Source organism: Rhinatrema bivittatum, chromosome 9 (genome assembly GCF_901001135.1).
Source record: "Rhinatrema bivittatum chromosome 9, aRhiBiv1.1, whole genome shotgun sequence".
In the NCBI taxonomy this organism is placed as follows: Eukaryota; Metazoa; Chordata; class Amphibia; order Gymnophiona; family Rhinatrematidae; genus Rhinatrema; species Rhinatrema bivittatum.
Window position 1 is genome coordinate 59,685,229 of NC_042623.1, and position 17,792 is coordinate 59,703,020.

At 44.1% G+C, this 17,792-nt stretch overlaps 1 protein-coding gene across 1 annotated transcript in view; it reads left to right on the plus strand.

Annotated features, from left to right (window-relative positions):
* SLC2A13 (solute carrier family 2 member 13) overlaps positions 1-17,792 on the plus strand; it is a 798,921-nt gene that overhangs the window by 635,965 nt on the left and 145,164 nt on the right. Inside the window, 1 exon segment of the mRNA XM_029615108.1 lies at positions 1,529-1,654. Within this exon segment, the coding sequence (XP_029470968.1) occupies positions 1,529-1,654 (126 nt within the window).

The following is a 17,792-nucleotide window of genomic DNA, read 5'->3' on the forward strand; positions in this document are numbered from 1 at the left end:
TTTCCAATGTAATAGTTCTTTCTAAAATCTGTTTCCCCTTAATGTCCTCAGTTTAAAATTTTAAAACTTTTTTTCATTATACCATTATCATTGTTCATTGTCAGTTTGAATACTTCCCGTAGGTCATCTAGTAAAGAATCAGTGTTTGTGACCTTTCTGAAATATGAAATAGATTTGAGCCCTGTAAAAAATAAAATAAAAAAAAATGCAAAAAACATTTAAAATAAATATTAGTACTTTGGGGTGTGTGGGTGCCTGAGAAGGGAATAATTCCTTATAACTGTAACTGCAAAAGCCAGTTTTCTCCATTTCTTTACTTTTGAAATTATTCTAGTGAAGACAAATTTAGTAATGACTGTACTTACCCTAAATAGATTTCCATTCTTATAAGAAACCATATACTTGGAATTGATGGAGCTGGTTTATGAGATCACCAAAGAGAATGTACACATGTTTTCTCTATCTACTTTCCACATAGTTTAAATTATGAGTTCACATTTTGAAAATAACAATACAGCTGTACCACCAAACCTCATGCCACAAAAAAGCAACAGTCTTTCTCAGAGGTATACTGCTGACATTATTGTTTGAATGTTTGAAAATCCATGCCAGTAATCAATAAAATTTTCAATTCTGTAACTGTTTGTTATGATATTATTTCATCCAATGTCATATTCAGAATTAGTAGGTATACAGGATTACAACAAATATTCCATTTTCGCCACAGCTAAGGTCATCAGTTGGGGAAACACTGTTTCTGATGATGAATCCGGTATTCTTGGTAGCTCTGATCCTGGAATTCTGATCCTTGTGGGCCGCAAATAGACCTGGCTTTCAGGATCTCCACAATGAATATTTATCAGATATATTTGCCTGCTCTTGGTTCCAGATCTGGCGTGATTTGCATGTTTTAGTTACTTGAAATACTGACCACTATTGTGCTGCTCTTGAAGATCTGAATTGGGTAACCCCTGCTTGAAGAATTGAAAGCTTCATTTCTTTAAACCAAGTCAAGCATATAGAACTGACAGCCCTCTTAGAATCCACCATAGGAAAGGAGATATTGCCTTTTTTAAATTGTACCAGCCTCTACAAAGTTCTGGCAAAACTATAGTGGTCCCATAGTTTTGCCAGGGGTTATCAAAGCAAGGTGCTTCAGTGCCTCTGATTTTAGTATTGTTAGTTGATGATACACAGTAATACCGCAAGGTGTCTGTCTACATGAGTTTCTTCAATAGGTTTCTTTTTGTTTTTTCACCTACTGATTAATAACTGTATTTATGTACTATTAGGTCTTTGTGGACGATGGACAATCCTCAGTCAAAGACAGCCCAAGTGTCTGCAGGTTCTCCTGTCAGGCCACACTTATCCTGTTGGAAGTATTTTCCTCTCTGTCTGTTCTGATGCATTCTCCTCCTCCCTACCCCCACTACCAATTCACTTAAATACAGTGTAGCAATGAACAGTTCAGTTATCTTCAGTTGTCAGATTTGTCAAACTGTCTTGACTGTATTGATTTTTTTTTCAGCTACTGTAATGGATGTATGTTAGATCCGAACTGTGGTTTCTGCTACAAGATGAACGATTCAAGCATTGTTGAGTCTTCATGTGTTCCTGTTGATAGAGATTCTAATGTGAAAGCTGCTTGGGGCAGGTATGTCAACAGCTTAAGAATTTTTTTTCTTTTCTTTTCTTTCTTTATTGTGTATTGCTCAACTTTGCTGCCTTTCATTTTCCTTACAAGGGAATTTACAAAGTTGCCTCAAAATCTACAGTCATGAAATCAATAATAGTTGAAAAGTATTATATAGAGAATGTATAATGGTTGAATATCAGATAAAGATTTTATTCTCAGTAATCGCGAGTGAGGGGGGAATATTTCTGTGAATAACAAGTTAGTTATGGAAACCTCTCCTCTCATGAGTGAGAAATAATGACAAGCTCTCTAGTGCAGAAGTATGTATTTATCTATAAGGCCACACCTAAATTGCAGATGAATTTCAAATAATTATGATTGAGCAGTGGACAAGAGAAACAGGTTTATGGGAAATAGGTAATTGGCAGCCTTCCGGCAGCCTACTGATTGCTAAGGCCCTACTTTAAATCATGATTTATAGACATAGTGGCTCCTGCAACATTAGACCTCAGCTGCAATCTACGTAGGGCATTATTGTACAAGTCCTACTTTACAAATGCGTGATATGCAGAGGGTACAGTTTTCTTGTTAACGTTTGTTTTTCATTTAGGATTTTATTCTTTTAATGCTTACCCTTTCACCTCTTCCATTCTCACCCCAAACCCCAAAAATTATATAGTTGTTGTGGCCTTTAGAATGTATTTAGTTCATTTATTTTCTGCAATTCTCAAGCTCCACTGAAGATTACAACAAACATAAGTACATAAATAGATACAAAATGAATTATATACAGTAAAATCAATAAATAAATGTTAGAAAACAAAGTTTTCATGCCTTTTGAAATTTCATATAATGAAATATTTTACAAGTTTTGATAGCGCTAGAATATCAAAGCTCAGGCCCTAATATAGAGAGAGCCTTAGTTCTAGTGTCAATCAATATCACTGAAGAAATTGGAGGGATCACCAACATACATTGAGTAACTGAATGCAGTGAACGAGTCAGTACATAAAGAGAGCATATTCTTCAAACAGAAAACTCAGAATACAATGACTTATGAACCGAAGTTAGCAACTTTAATGTCACTCCCTGAGCTACTGGAAGCTAATGTAATTCTTTCATGTATGGGGAAATACTTTCAGCATATTTTAATCCAAAGATCACCCTAACCATCACATTTTGAATAAGGTGTAATACATGCAGCTTATTGCAGCAACTATTTAGGCAAACCGCCATACAATGAATTACAATAATCAAGGTGAGCACAAACTATAGCTTGAATAACCAACCTGATTTCCAAGAGGAAGGATGCGCCTCAATAGTCGCAGCAATCGGTAACTCATTTTTTAAAACTTTCTGCACTTGGGCATTAAGGACTAGTCTAGAATCTAAAAGTACGGCCAAATTCCTTGCTTCAGAACACAACTGAATTTTACCTCTGTCAGGAGTAAGCAAATGTGAAATGTTTGGCATTGGCAATAATCCCAACCATAATTCAACCATGTTGTAGGTATTCTGCATTTTCAGTAATCATTCTTGAACAGTGAGATCACTGGGTGTAGCACTCACCAGCGCAGGCAAGGAATTGTGATTTTGTTTAAAACATAATCTCTATGACAGCCCAGCAACACTGCACACTACTGTGCGGGCGATACAGCTTTAATTCCCAGGCCCCAGTTCATGCTTCTCAGGCCAGCCAGGATCAGGGATGATGCAGAGTCAGGTCTCACAGCCCTTGGAAGGGAAGAAGTCACGGCTATCATGCAACAGCGATGCAGATGTGTTGTTGAGCCAACCCATAGGTGGTGGGTTCTGATAGGATCTATGATCTCTGCTTCTCAACCTGAGGATTGTTTCTGTGATGGCTGGGCTGGATGTGAGGGGAATTAAAATGTGGAAAATACTCTGGCTATCTGTAAATTAATGTACTTTAGTCCGGTTGGAGTAAATTCTCATTGAGTTGGAAGCTGAATGGAAGAGTAGGAAACTGCTGGGCCAAAGAGCTAAAAAAAAATGAATCTTTTATGTAGCTATACTAATGGCAAACTACAAGGCGTTCAGATGTTCCTATTCACTCCAGAGAAATCTTCTTTCTATCATTCTTTGCCTAGGGCAAAACTACTTTGAAAACGGCATTCTCAGAAAATCTCGACAGGAGTATGAGCTTTCTGTTCAGCAGATGTATTACAAAATATCATGGAAATGAATGGTACTTGTCATGTATGGAACTTCAGCCAGTGCAGGAAATTTACCAAGCTGCAATAGGGCTATAATGGGTTAAATAGTGTTTATCATGCGATATAGCACATTGTTTGCATATAATCTGCCTCTTATTACAATTAGCTGTTTTGCATGCATAAAATTACATAATGCATGCAAAGCATCTAATACATAATAAGTTCCATGTAAATAAAATAATGCAGCTGAATTAGAAATTTTTCATCTACATTATTTTATCTACGCCCTTCCTGAAAACTTTATTCTCCAAGGAAAGCAGGATGTTAGTCCTCACAGATGGGTGACATCATGGGATGGAGCCCGGCACGGAAACCTTTTGTCAAAGTTTCTAGAACTTTGACTCGCACACTGAGCATGCCCAGCATGCCACTGTCCACACATCCTGTTCAGTCTCTTTTTTTTCCACGAAGTAGTTGCCTTGCAGTTCTGGAGCGCTGCTCTTCCCTTTTTCTAACAAGTGTTCCTGGTCGGGGTTTTTTTTTTCAACTTTTTTCCTGCGCTGGCTCCTCGAGGGAGCAGTCGAACCCTAACATTGGTTACGATATTCCCACACTACAATTAAAGAGCCATGTGACCTGGCATATGCCTTCCCCCCAAAAAATAGTTTAAAAAGCCACTGAGCGTTTACTAGACCTCCTGCCCACCCCGGGGCCACCATTTGAGAGGGCCCACAAAAAATGTTTAAAATCTACCTACCCAGACCTCTCCCCATTAAGTCCACCCTCTCCGGGTCAAATACAATCCCCCCATTAATTAATCCCCCCACCCCCACAAGCTGGCCCAGGCCACCTTCAATTAAATAGAAATCCAAGTAGGGTCCCCTCTGCACCCCCCCTACTTTTAAAAATCAGTAGAGGGCCGGGAGCATGAATACATATTGCACTTATCTGGATACGTTTCGATTTATCCAGCTAAGTAGTGGTACTTATCCAGACAAATTCTGATGGGGCAAAGGAAATGATGGGTCCGGAACTAGGGGGGCACCCAGGGGTTCAAGACTTAGCTAGATAAATCTTGAAAGTGGCACTTATCTGGATAAGTTTTGATTTATCTAGCTACGTATTTGCATTTATCCCAATGAATTCCAAATTATCCGTGTAAGTAGCAGCAAAGCTGCAACTTATCTGGGTAAGTCAGCTAGATGGATAAGTCTGAAAAATGCTACTTATCGGGATAAGTAAGATAGACAGATAAGTCTCAAATACAGCTACTTATGCGGGTAAGTAGCGGGGTTAGGCTGTTCCTTGTTTATTACTTCTTTACGCCGTGACAAGTGCCATACGAGATTCTTCTACTTTAAACTGCGACACTTGTGAGGTTTCCCCTCTTAATTGTGTTGTGACTTGGTCCCTCCCGATGCAGTTCTTGAAACGTGGCCCGTGTCACGGGACCGCTAATCTTTAGTTGTATTTAAGCCCATCTCTGTTTGTTACCCCTTAATAAATGTATTGTGTAGACAGCGAACTCTGTACCTTCTCCTGGTTTAGTTTACCCATTACAGGGTGGGGCCAAGACGTCCATGCATAACCCCTGAATTTTGCAAGGCTGATCATGGCAACGTGCGCCAAGTTATGCAGGTAACTTTACTTCTGGTCCTGATGAGGCGCGAGTCTGGGAATTTTGGGCTAGAGGGATCCTGAGCACAGAGAAAGAGAGCCTCTTTTAAAGCCTCTACATATATCCCATTGTAGGAGGAGCACTTTCAACTCTAGGATGGGTTTGGGGGGGGGGGGGGGGGGGGTTACATTGGTCTGCCTAGGGCGCAAGGATCTGTTGACCCCTCCCCCAACCCACCCTGAGTTGAAAGTGTCTCTTACAGTGGGATTATATACAGAGTGTAAGATTAGCCTTTTAAAAGTGTCTCTCTCTCGCTCAGCCAGTCACTTGTGATTCCATGCGTAAAGGCTCCAACACACACACACACACACACACACACACACACAGTAGGGATATTTTAAATGGTATGTGTGTACATGCAAGCACAATATAAAATCAAGCATATTTTTGCCATCGTACCCAATACGCGCATTTATGAGTGCACGTGCGCACCTTTTAAAATGTACTTGTTAGGTTGTAAGCCATCTAGGGATAAGGAAATGCCTACAGTACCTGAATGTAATCCATTTTAAAGAGTCGCAAAAGGTGGAATATAAATAAATTATCAATAAGGGCAGCTAATAGGTCAGCTTTTGGCAAAGTAGAGAGAGGCTTTGATACAGGCCACTGCCAACTCTATCCAGCTTGAGCCTTCTGTGGGCCACCCTTGGCATCTTCACTCCCAATACAAGGTGGTACTTTATTGGACCTGAACTTGTCAGGATGTGTAATGGAAAGAAAACAGTTTTCTTTTTCTTTGGCATACTGAAATGTGCAGGAAGATAGGAACAAGATATTACAGACAAGCTAGTTATAAAAGCAGATCTTTTCCCCATGCAACCAGTGATTCTGATCTAGGGAGAAACAGAATGCTAAGCCACATTGGCCATCTTGCCTTTGTCCAATCCCAGGGTATTTAAAGGAACTGATAGAGAGTTCATGCAACATCCTCTCTTCGAAAATCTTTTTTTTTTCTCTGAAGGAACAAATAAAAGCAATATCTTCTGCCTCATTTTCATGAAACCTTGCATTGTGAATTGTATGAGAAATGCCTTGCCATTATTGCTGTGTTTCTGAAACACAGTACAGGAGGAATAATAATCAACGAAAGGGAATAGCATGTCATACTTGTGTATGCAGTGAGCATTACTAAAAGACATTCATCACTCAAATATTCCCAGCTGACTTCTTAGCAGACAGCATGTGTGACTCTGAAGTGAATTAATTATTCCCCTGACTAAAGCATTAGCTTCACAACATGCAGCGGATACAAAAACATTATTATTTAGTTTTTTCTATTGCCTGCTTATTCTACATCTGACATGCCCATATATATGCACAGTGGAATAGGCAAGTCATATTTAATTTCAAATTTCTAAGGTCTATGAATTTTTGGGTTAAATGTATCAAAAAGCAGGAATTGCCAATAAGCTATAACAGACTTAAAGAGCCAAGGGGCAGATTTTGCCCGTTTTAATAGACTCCTTAGCTATTTAAGTCTGCTTTAAATTTGCTGTAGTTTATAGGCAATTCCTGCTTCTAGGTTTGCTTTCTCACAGCTGAAGTTTAATTAAAGAAGAGACAGACTATTAAAATTCAAACTGCATTTGGGTCCAAACTAACAGGTAATCAGTGCTTATTGCCTTCTGGTTCCAGAAGAGAGAGTTGAGCTACCATATCCTTGTGTGGCTAAGAATTTTTGTAGTTTTTAAGTATCTATTTTTGTCTGTTTTAATCTGCTCTTTGGTTGTTTAAGTCTGCTTTAAACTTGTATGCATACTAAGTCTGTGCGCTAGTAGCATCTGTGTACTAAATAATGTAAGGCCGTGACAAAAATAACACATACATGCCAAAGTGAGTGTGTGTGAAGTCTTCTGTTTCTCTAGCTCAGCCCAAATGCAGCAAACCTGTAGCTAAAAAAAAAAAAAAGCCTAGCACATGGTGCTGAGGAAAGAAATGATAGAGCATCTAGATCCCAGGAGAGGAGGTGATAAAAGAGAAGGTACTTCCAGGAAAGGAAACAACAGACCAAAGACACATGCCAAGGAGAAGTGCTAGCATCAGAAGGTATCTCAGCCAGCTCTAGCACATCCATCCCTTTGACTTCAAGGAGGCAAACTTGACAGCCTTGACTCAGAGACATTGGCATCCAACCATTCCCCCTCTATCGGGTCGATTCAGTATGGTGCGCTCGGCCGAGCGCACCTTTAGCCCCCATTTGGCCGAGCGTTTTCGACACGCTATTTTTACCCCTTATACAGTAAGGGGTAATAGTGCGTGGAAAACACATGGCCAACCCCCCGAAACTAATAGCGCCCGCAACATGCAAATGCATGTACATGGGCCTATTAGTCATTCCTGCGCGATACAGAAAGTAAAATGTGCAGCAAAGCCGCACATTTTACTTTCAGAAATTAACGCCTGCCCAAAGGCAGAAGTTAATTTCGGCCCGCACAGGGAACGTGTACAGAAAAGCAGAAAAAACTGCTTTTCTGTACACCCTCCGACTGAATATCATAGCGATATTAAGTTGGAGGCCCCAAAAATAAAAAAAAAAATCTAAAAATCTAAAAAAAAAAAAAAAATTAAAAATCTGCCCGCGGCCTGTGGATTGGAAGATGGATGCTCAATTTTGCCGGCATCCGTTTTCCGAACCTGTGGTTGTCAGCGGGTTTGACTACCGATGCCGGTAAAATTAAGCTTCGGCTGTCAAACCCGCTGACAGCGCCGCTTCTGTCAAAAAGGAGGCGCTAGGAACGCGCTAGTGTCCCTAGTGCCTCCTTTTTACCGCGGGCCCTAATTTGCATAACTTTCCTTCCTGAATCACGCGCCCAGGCCACTCTGCTGTCATTCCTCGTGACCTTGGCCAAGTCACTTTACCCTCCATTGCCTTAGCTACAAACTTAGGGCCTCATTTTCCAAGGAGTTACCGCGTGTGATAATCACGCTAACAGCAGTTAATGTGAATTTTTAATTTTGTATTCAGGGGGCGGAAAGTAGGGAGGATTTATTGTGTGCCGAGAAATAGCTGCACTGTTAGCGTGGCCAATAACTACACCTCTTTCATTTGCGTTAGGTTGTGCGCTACAGCTGGTAAAGGTTTATCGCGGTTTATGATGTTTCCAGGGAGGGAGGGAGGGAGAGAGAGAGAGAGAAAACGAGAGAACCTTGCTATAGTGCCTCCTCCCTATGGGAGGCCCAGCTAGTAACTCGAGGTGGGGTTTAGATATGTGTGTAGGGGGTTAGGGGCCACTTTCACATTCTACGTGACACCTACGAACAGAACAGTGGTCTCTTGTGAAGATTTGCTGGCTTTCGGAGTGAGGAAACTCCACTCCAAGATGAGATTTGGGCAAGGTTCTCTCAACCTAGCTTGAGGTTACCCAGGTAGAGAGTCCCTCAAGCTAGGTTGAGAGAACATTGCCCAAATCTCATCTTGGAGTGAGTTTCCTCACTCCGTAGGTCATCAAATCTTCATAAGAGACCACTGTTCTGTTCGTACGTCTCACGTTGAATGTGAAAGTGGCCCCTAACCCCCTACACTCATATCTAAACCCCACCTCCAGTTACTAGCTGGGCCTCCCATAGGGAGGAGGCACTATAGCAAGGTTCGTTCTCTCTCTCTCTCTCTCTCTCTCTCTCTCTCTCTCTCTCTCTCTCAACATCATGAACCATGATATACTGGCAATGTAGCCCAAATTGGGCTAATAGTGCAACTTGCGATAACAGCCTTTTGCATACCTGATTTTGCGATACCCATGCTTATTAGCATAAGGTACACCCCTTTTTGGTATCGCATGCGATACCCTACAGTACCTGAATGTAATCCACTTTAAAGTGATGAAAAAAGTGCAAAAAGCAGAATATAAATATAAATAAATAAATAGTGATCACAACATGATCAAAATTGAATTAATAACTGGAAAGGAGACAATAAGTAAATTCACAGCTCAAGTATTAAACTTTCAAAAGGGAAATGTTGATAAAAATAGTTAGAAAAAAAAAAGAAAGATGTAGCTACAAGGTTAAGTGTACAACAGGCATGGACATAGTTAAAAAATACCATCTTAGAAGTACAGTCCAGATATATTCTATGCATTAAGAGAGGTGGAAGAAAGCCCAAACACTTGCCAGTATACTTGAAAGGTGAGGTGAAAAAAGCTATTTTAACCAAAAGATCTTCCTTCAAAAATTGTAAAAAGGATCCATCTGAAGAAATAAGAAAAAGCATAAGCATTGACAAGTTAAATGTAAAACATTGATAAGATAGGCTAAGAGAAAATTTGAAAAGAAGTTGACCATAGAGGCAAAAACTCATAATAAAAACCTTTTAAAATATATCTGAAGCAGGAAGCCTGTGAGGGAGTTAACTGGACCGTTAGATGATTGAGAAGTTAAAGGGACACTTAGGGAAGATAAGACCATCGCAGAAAGACTAAATTAATTCTTTGCTTCGGTGTTTAGTGATGAGGATATTGGTGAGATACCCATTCCAGGGCCAGTTTTCAAGGGTGACGATTCATATGAACTGAACCAAATCACGATGAAACTGGAAGATGTAATAGACCAGATTGACAAACTGAAGAATAGCAAATCAGCTGGGCCAGATGGTATACACCCCAGGGTAATGAAAGAATTAAAAAATGAAATCTCAGACCTATTACAAGTAATTTATAACCTATCATTAAAATCATCCATTTTACCGGAAGACTGGAAGGTGGCTAGTGTAACCCCAATATTTAAAAAGGGTTCCAGAGATGATCTGGGAAACTATATATTGGTGAGCCTGATTTCAGTGCCAGGAAAAATCGTGGAAACTATTACAAAGAATAAAATCACAGAACATTTATTTTTATTTTTATTTATTTAAAATTTTTATATACCGGCATTCATGTTGCAAACACATCATGCCGGTTTACATATAACAGGGGTGTACAGTAAACAATTCAATAACCTATTTGTGTAGAAGGAAGCAGTTACAAATAACAAGGTAATAGAACTGGGAGGAGAGAAGAAAAGAAAGAGAATAATATTAGGTATAGGTATTTACATTAGTAATAACATTTTTACATGTGGAAGTGGTAGAATCTGGCTGAATAGAATTAATCGGTGTCCGGGAAAGCTTTTTTAAACAGCCAGGTCTTAAGTCTCTTCCTGAAGGTTGGGAGGCTGGGCTCCTGTCTAAGGTCCGGTGGGATGGAGTTCCATAGAAGGGGGCCGGCTGTTGAAAAGGCCCGATCTCTCAAGGTAATGTGTTTGGTAGTTTTGGCTGGGGGCACTTGAAGAGATCCTCTGAGTGTGTCTCTTGTTGGTCTGGAGGAGTTATAAATTTGGAATGGGACTTGTAAGTCGAGTGGGGTGTGTTGATGGATGGTTTTGTATATTATGGAAAGAGATTTGTAGAGGATTCTAAAGTGAACAGGCAACCAGTGGAGTTCTTTTAGGATTGGAGATATATGGTCCCTCCTCCTGGAGTTTGTCAGTAATCTTGCCGCAGCGTTTTGTAACATCTGGAGGGGTCTAGTATAGGAGGAAGGTAGGCCCAGAAGGATAGAGTTACAGTAATCGATCTTAGAAAAAATGATAGCTTGTAGAATGGTTCTGAAGTCCTGAGTGTGGAAGAGTGGTCTAATTCTTTTCAGAACTTGGAGTTTGTGGAAACATATAGATAGACATGGTTTAATGGGTCACAGCCAGCATGGATTTACCCAAGGGAAGTCTAGTCTCATAAATTTGCTACATTTTTTTGAAGGTGCGAATAAACATGTGGAAAAAGGTGAATTGGTAGATGTGGTGCATTTGGATTTTCAGAAGACATTTGGCAAAGTCCCTCATGAGAGGCTTTTAAGATCATTAAAAACTCATGGGATAGGAAGCGATGTTCTTTTGTGGATTGCAAACTGATTAAAAGACAGGAAACAGAGTAGGATTAAATGGTCTGTTTTCATAGTGGAAAAAGGTAATCAGTGGAGTGCCTCAGGGATCTGTACTTGGACCGGTGCTTCTTAATTTATTTATAAATGGTTTGAAAATCAAGTGAGATGATTAAAATTGCAGATGACTCAAAATTATTCCAAGTACCGTATTTTTTGCTCCATAAGACGCACCTGACCATAAGACGCACCTAGGATTCAGAGGGGGAAAATTTAAAAAAAAAATTTGTGCTTAACCGGCGTCTGGGCGTCTTATGGAGCAAATTAGGGGAGTGCATAGCTTTTTTTTTTTTCTCCCCATTTTGTTTTCGGGTCTGGGGAGGGCCATTTCGGTCCACTCCCCAGATCAGAAAACTTTTCTTTCTCTGGGAACCCCTCCCCCCCAAAAAAAACCCCCATCCCAACCCTTTAAATTAATTAACAACCCCCACGCTCCTGACCCACCTCCAAGACCTGCCGACTTAATTTACTACAACCCCCCCAAGACCTGCCGACTTAATTTACTACAACCCCCCACCCTCCTGACCCCCCCCAAGACCTGCCAAACGTCCCTGGTGGTCCAGCGGGGGTCCAGGAGCGGTCCGGGAACGATCTCCTCGGCATCGGCCGTCGGCTGCCAGTAAAGAAAATGGCACTGACGGCCCTTTGCCCTCACTATGTCACTGAGACCGACCAATAGCAGCGGTCGGTCCCAGTGACATAGTGAGGGCAAAGGGCCGTCGGCGCCATTTTGATTACTGGCAGCCGACGGCCCTTTGCCCTTATTATGTCACAGGGACTACCGCTGCCATTGGTCGGTCCCAGTGACATAGTGAGGGCAAAGGACCGTCGGTGCCATTTTGATTACTGGCAGCCGACGGCCCAAGCCCAGGAGATCGCTCCTGGACCCCCGCTGGACCACCAGGGAAGTTTGGCAGGTCTTGGGGGGGTCAGGAGGGTGGGGGGTTGTAGTAAATTAAGTCGGCAGGTCTTGGGGGAGTCAGGAGGGGGGGGGGGGGTTTGTTAGATTTTTAGGGTTTTTTTTTATATTCGCTCCATAAGACGCACATACATTTTCCCCCCACTTTTGGGGGAAAAAAAGTGCGTCTTATGGAGTGAAAAATACGGTAGTTAAAACTCACAAGCAGATTGTGATAAATTGCAGAAGGACATTGCGAGTTTGGAAGATTGGGCATCCATATGGCAGATGAAATATAATGTGGAGAAATGCAAGTCCATGCATATAGGGAAAAATATCCCATGTTGTAGTTACATGATGTTAGGTTCCATATTAGGAGTTACCACACAGGAAAAAGATCTGGGTGTCATACTTGATATTACATTGAAATCGTCGGTTCAGTGTGCTGTGGCAGTCAAAAAAGAAAACAATGTTAGGAATTATTAGGCAGGAAATGGCATATAAAACAGAGGATGTCATAATGCTTCTGTATCTGTGAGACCACACTTTGAATGATGTGTGCAAATACTTGTCGCTGCAACTCAAAAAAGATATAGTTACACTGGAGAAAGTACATAGACCAAACTGGAAAAAGGGCAAGTACAATGAACAGCCCAAGTGGTTAGGGCTGTTCAGCTTTGAGAAGAGACGGCTGTGGTGGGATATGATAGAGGCTACAAAATCATGAAAGGATTTGAACGGGTAAATGTAAGTCTGCTATTTACTTTATCAATAATACAGGGACTAGGGGACTGCATTCGGTAGCTCGCGGGATGGCCCTGCGACCCATCATGTTTACCTCCAGTGCCACCAGACCCCAACGCCATTGTCATACCCGGGCCACATCGAGCAGCAGAAAATGCTGTCAGCCGCCTGCCTCCCTGGCCCTCTAGGCACACGCATAGCCAAAGTGCCTATTCTTAATGGGCCTGTGGCAGGAGCAACCCATGGTGCCCATTGATGACATCACTGCCTGTGCCCTATAAGAGGTCTTCCTGGACATTCTCTCACTGCCTCCACAACAGGTCTCCTGGAGCTCGTTTGTCCCAGTGCTTGTTGCTTTTCTTCGTGCCTTGTCTGTACCTGTTACGGCTATGGCTGCTGTGCAACCGCCTCACCACCAGGGGTCCCTCTAGAGCTGGCTCTCCTGACAGGCCCAGTCCATCTCCCTTGTTCCCTCTATGTTCTGGTCTTCCCTTTATAACCCTGCCTGACAGTTCCCTCGGTGCTTCGGCATCGAGCTCGCCTGGGCTTCCTGCTCTAGCCTTCCTTGCTTGCTGTGCGTGTGGTCTTGGACCTTGCTTTGCTTTGTCTTGCGTTGTGTGTGGCCTTCGGGCCTTCTACCCTGCTTTGCCTTGCCTTGCGCTGTGTGTGCCTTCGGGCCTTCTACCCTGCTTTGCCTTGCCTTGCGCTGTGTGTGGCCTTTGGGCCTTCTACCCTGCTTTGCCTTGCCTTGCGCTGTGTGTGCCTTCGGGCCTTCTACCCTGCTTTGCCTTGCCTTGCGCTGTGTGTGCCTTCGGGCCTTCTACCCTGCTTTGCCTTGCCTTGCACTGTGTGAGCCTTCGGGCCTTCTACCCTGTTTTGCCTTGCCTTGCGCTGTGTGTGCCTTTGGGCCTTCTACCCTGCTTTGCCTTGCCTTGCGCTGTGTGTGGCCTTTGGGCCTTCTACCCAGCTTTGCCTTGCCTTGCGCTGTGTGTGGCCTTTGGGCCTTCTACCCTGCTTTGCCTTGCCTTGCGCTGTGTGTGCCTTCGGGCCTTCTACCCTGCTTTGCCTTGCTTTGCGCTGTGTGTGCCTTCGGGCCTTCTACCCTGCTTTGCCTTGCCTTGCGCTGTGTGTGCCTTCGGGCCTTCTACCCTGCTTTGCCTTGCCTTGCGCTGTGTGTGCCTTCGGGCCTTCTACCCTGCTTTGCCTTGCCTTGCGCTGTGTGTGCCTTCGGGCCTTCTACCCTGCTTTGCCTTGCCTTGCGCTGTGTGTGGCCTTTGGGCCTTCTACCCTGCTTTGCCTTGCCTTGCGCTGTGTGTGCCTTCGGGCCTTCTACCCTGCTTTGCCTTGCCTTGCGCTGTGTGTGCCTTCGGGCCTTCTTCCCTGCTTTGCCTTGCCTTGCGCTGTGTGTGCCTTCGGGCCTTCTACCCTGCTTTGCCTTGCCTTGCGCTGTGTGTGTGCCTTCGGGCCTTCTACCCTGCTTTGCCTTGCCTTGCGCTGTGTGTGCCTTCGGGCCTTCTACCCTGCTTTGCCTTGCCTTGCGCTGTGTGTGCCTTCGGGCTCTTTGCCTTACTACCAGGTACCCTGACCCAGCCTGGACACTGACACTGTTACCTGCTGCCTGCCCTGACTCAGTCTGGACTTTGACCCTGTTACCTGCCGCCTGCCCTGACCCAGCCTGGACTCTGACACTGTTTCCAGCCATCCCTGTCTCTCTCCACCTGGGGCCACCCTTCTGGGTGGTGTTCACAACACCAGAACACAGCCCAAGCGTAACAGTACCTTAACTTGCCCATTGGTTCCTCTGTCTTGTTTGTCCTTTCTGTAGCCCCATCTTCCTGGCTTGACTTCCTGGAGTTGGACCTTGGCTTTGAACTCAACTTCTCTACTGTCTGCCGTCTGCCCAGACTCCTTGATTGTCTTCTAGTTCTGTTGTCTGCCACCAGCCCAGACCCGCACCTCGCCTTGGATTCTTCACAGGACTGCCCTAGGGACTCGGCAAAGACCTGCCAGCCACCAGAACCCAAGCGCTCAACCTACGGGGGAGGTAGCTGGTATAGACAAAGCTCCAGCCAGTCCTGCCTCCAGGCTTCCCTGTTAATTGATGGTGTGGACCAAGTGGGCTTGCTCACTAGACAGTGCCAATCATTCCTCAACACTAAGAGTCTACATCCCCATCGATTCTTACAGGGGCACTCCATGAAGTCAGCAAGTAGCATATTTAAAACAAATTTAAAAAAAATTCTTTTTCACTCAATGTACAGTTCAGCAGTTAGTGTAGCTAAGTTTAAAAAAGGTTTGGATAATTTCCTGGAGAAGAAGTCCATAAACTGCTATTAATCAATAGGAAATAGCCACTGCTTGTTGCTGGTATCAGCAACATGGGATTTATTTAATATGTGGGTTCTTGCCAGGTACATGTGACTTGGATTGGCCATTGTTGAAAACAGGATGCTGGGCTTGATGGACCCTTGGTCTGACCCAGTATGGCATATCTTATGTTCTTACACAAAAATATGGATGCTCCTGCCACTAGGGTTAAGTGATAGGAAATTAGGATGATCTTGTGTTTCCTATGGGTTTCTTTCTCCCTGAGAACCACTTATGGAAAGCATACAAGGCCCCTTCCCACTCTTTACAAATGGACCAAATACCTGGCTAGTGCAGCAGATTCCTGGACAAATCTCACTATGCTCGATGACTGGGATAGAAACTTTCCTGGATCACTGCCCGAAAGCTGGATCCTCCTGGAACCCAATCCAACAGGTACAAAGAGCAACTCATTCTCATAAAGGAAAAGGAAGGCAACATTGTGCTTCCGCCATAGCTCTTGCTCCTTTGGATGACATCTCTCCTGTGGCATAGTAAATCTCTGCTATAGTGAGGCCTAGTCAACCTTACAAAAAAGTATCATGTAAAATTTTACATTTGGCAGGGATTTTAAGGAAGAAATTGGTACCCAGTTTGGATACATCTGCACATAGAGCTAGAAATTGGTTTTTCCTTTTGCTCGAGTTAAGCTATTTCACTTAAGTCTACAACCCATTAAGCTTCTAGTAATTCTGAAGAAAAAATTATGTATTCTATTACTTATCTGACTCCAGACCAAGCATAGTCAATAAATCTCCTTTAGTAAGTTTCTGGGTTAGTGAAAGTGATTATTGAGAAGAAACGGATGATGAAGAGAGAAAAAAGGTTTTGGATATTAGAGGTATATTTTCTCTAGAAACCTGCAGTCTCTACACCAAGTAATTCTTTAAAAGTTCCAACCCCCAAAGCACTTGTACTCTAGGGAAATTAATGATACAGATATTTTAGCACACAGAGTATTTTGTATTATTTCCACTCTTCTGGTAGTGCTTATAGAATCCTTAGTCACTGCAGCCTTGAAAGATTGAAAATCTATTATTTGCTCCTCTAATTTAGAAACAGCATGAGACATTGTTTGTATGGAAACTTGTTGAGAGTCCATTTACTCTTCCAGGACTTCCACTTCCCCTTAAGAGCCCTAATATCCTGTAAAAGAGCTTTTTATAAATCAAAAATTGCATACCACTGTTGCGGTCCCCACCGCCCCTCTCATGTTCGGGGTCAGGCCCGCTTACCGTCTCTTCAGTTCTCGCAGGATTCCGCTGGGTCCCGGGCTCGACAGGGCCTCCGCCCGAGGAGTTCTCACGAGGAGGGCGCCATTACAGGCCTATCCCTGCCTGGTCTCGCGCGCGCCCAAGGAGGGTTCTCTTAAGCGCACAGCACCCGGAAGCCCGGCTCTGCCTCGTCTGCTGACGTCACACCCTGCTCCAGATTTAACCGGCGTCCAGTCCTCAACTAGACGCCTTGCAACGAGGTTCCCTGCTGACTAGTTGCTTCCTGTTCCTGTCCTTGCTTGCTGATTCTCGTTGTCTCTTTGGTTCCTGCTCCCGGTTTGCCTAACGGACTTCTCTGCTAGCCTGCTGCCTGCCTTGATCCTGGTTTGCCTAACGGACTTCTCTGCTAGCCTGCTGCCTGCCTTGACCCCGGTGTGCCCAACGGACTTCTCTGCTAGCCAGCCGCCTGCCTTGACCCCGGTTTGCCACGGACTTCTCTGCTAGCCGCTCGCCTGCCTTGACCCCGGTTTGCCACGGACTTCTCTGCCAGCCGGTCGCCTGCCTTGACCCCGGGTTGCCACGGACTTCTCTGCTAGCCAGCCACCCGCCTTGATCCCGGTTCGCTATGGACTTCCCTGCCAGCCTGCCGCAAGTCCTGATCCCGGGTTGCCTCGCGGCCTTCTCTGCTAACCCGCCGCCTGCTGCTACTCTGGTCTGCTTCGCGGCCCAGCCTCCAGCTCACCGCCGGTTCAGACTCCGCCTACCTCTCTGACCTGCCTGCCAGCCAGCAACCTGCCTTGTTCAGATATTCCCAACGTCGGTTGAAGAAGCGTACATCCACCACTTCTCGTACCTGGTAGGTAGGGTCATCTGCAATAGGTGAGGCAGTTTCTGCTGGAGGTTTGCGGTGGAAGCGGGAGAGGACCAAGGGCTTGAGGAGGGACACGTGGAAGACGTCGTGGATGCGCATCGTGGATGGGAGTCGCAGCCGATAAGAAACCGGACCTACTCTCTCGGCCACCCGAAACGGGCCGCAAAACTTGGGACCCAATCTTCTGGAGGCTAGCTTCAAGCGGATGTTCTTGGTGCTCAGCCAGACACGCTCTCCAGGAAGGAATACTGGTGCTCTCCGACGATGCCGGTCAGCATGTTTCTTGGCTGTATCT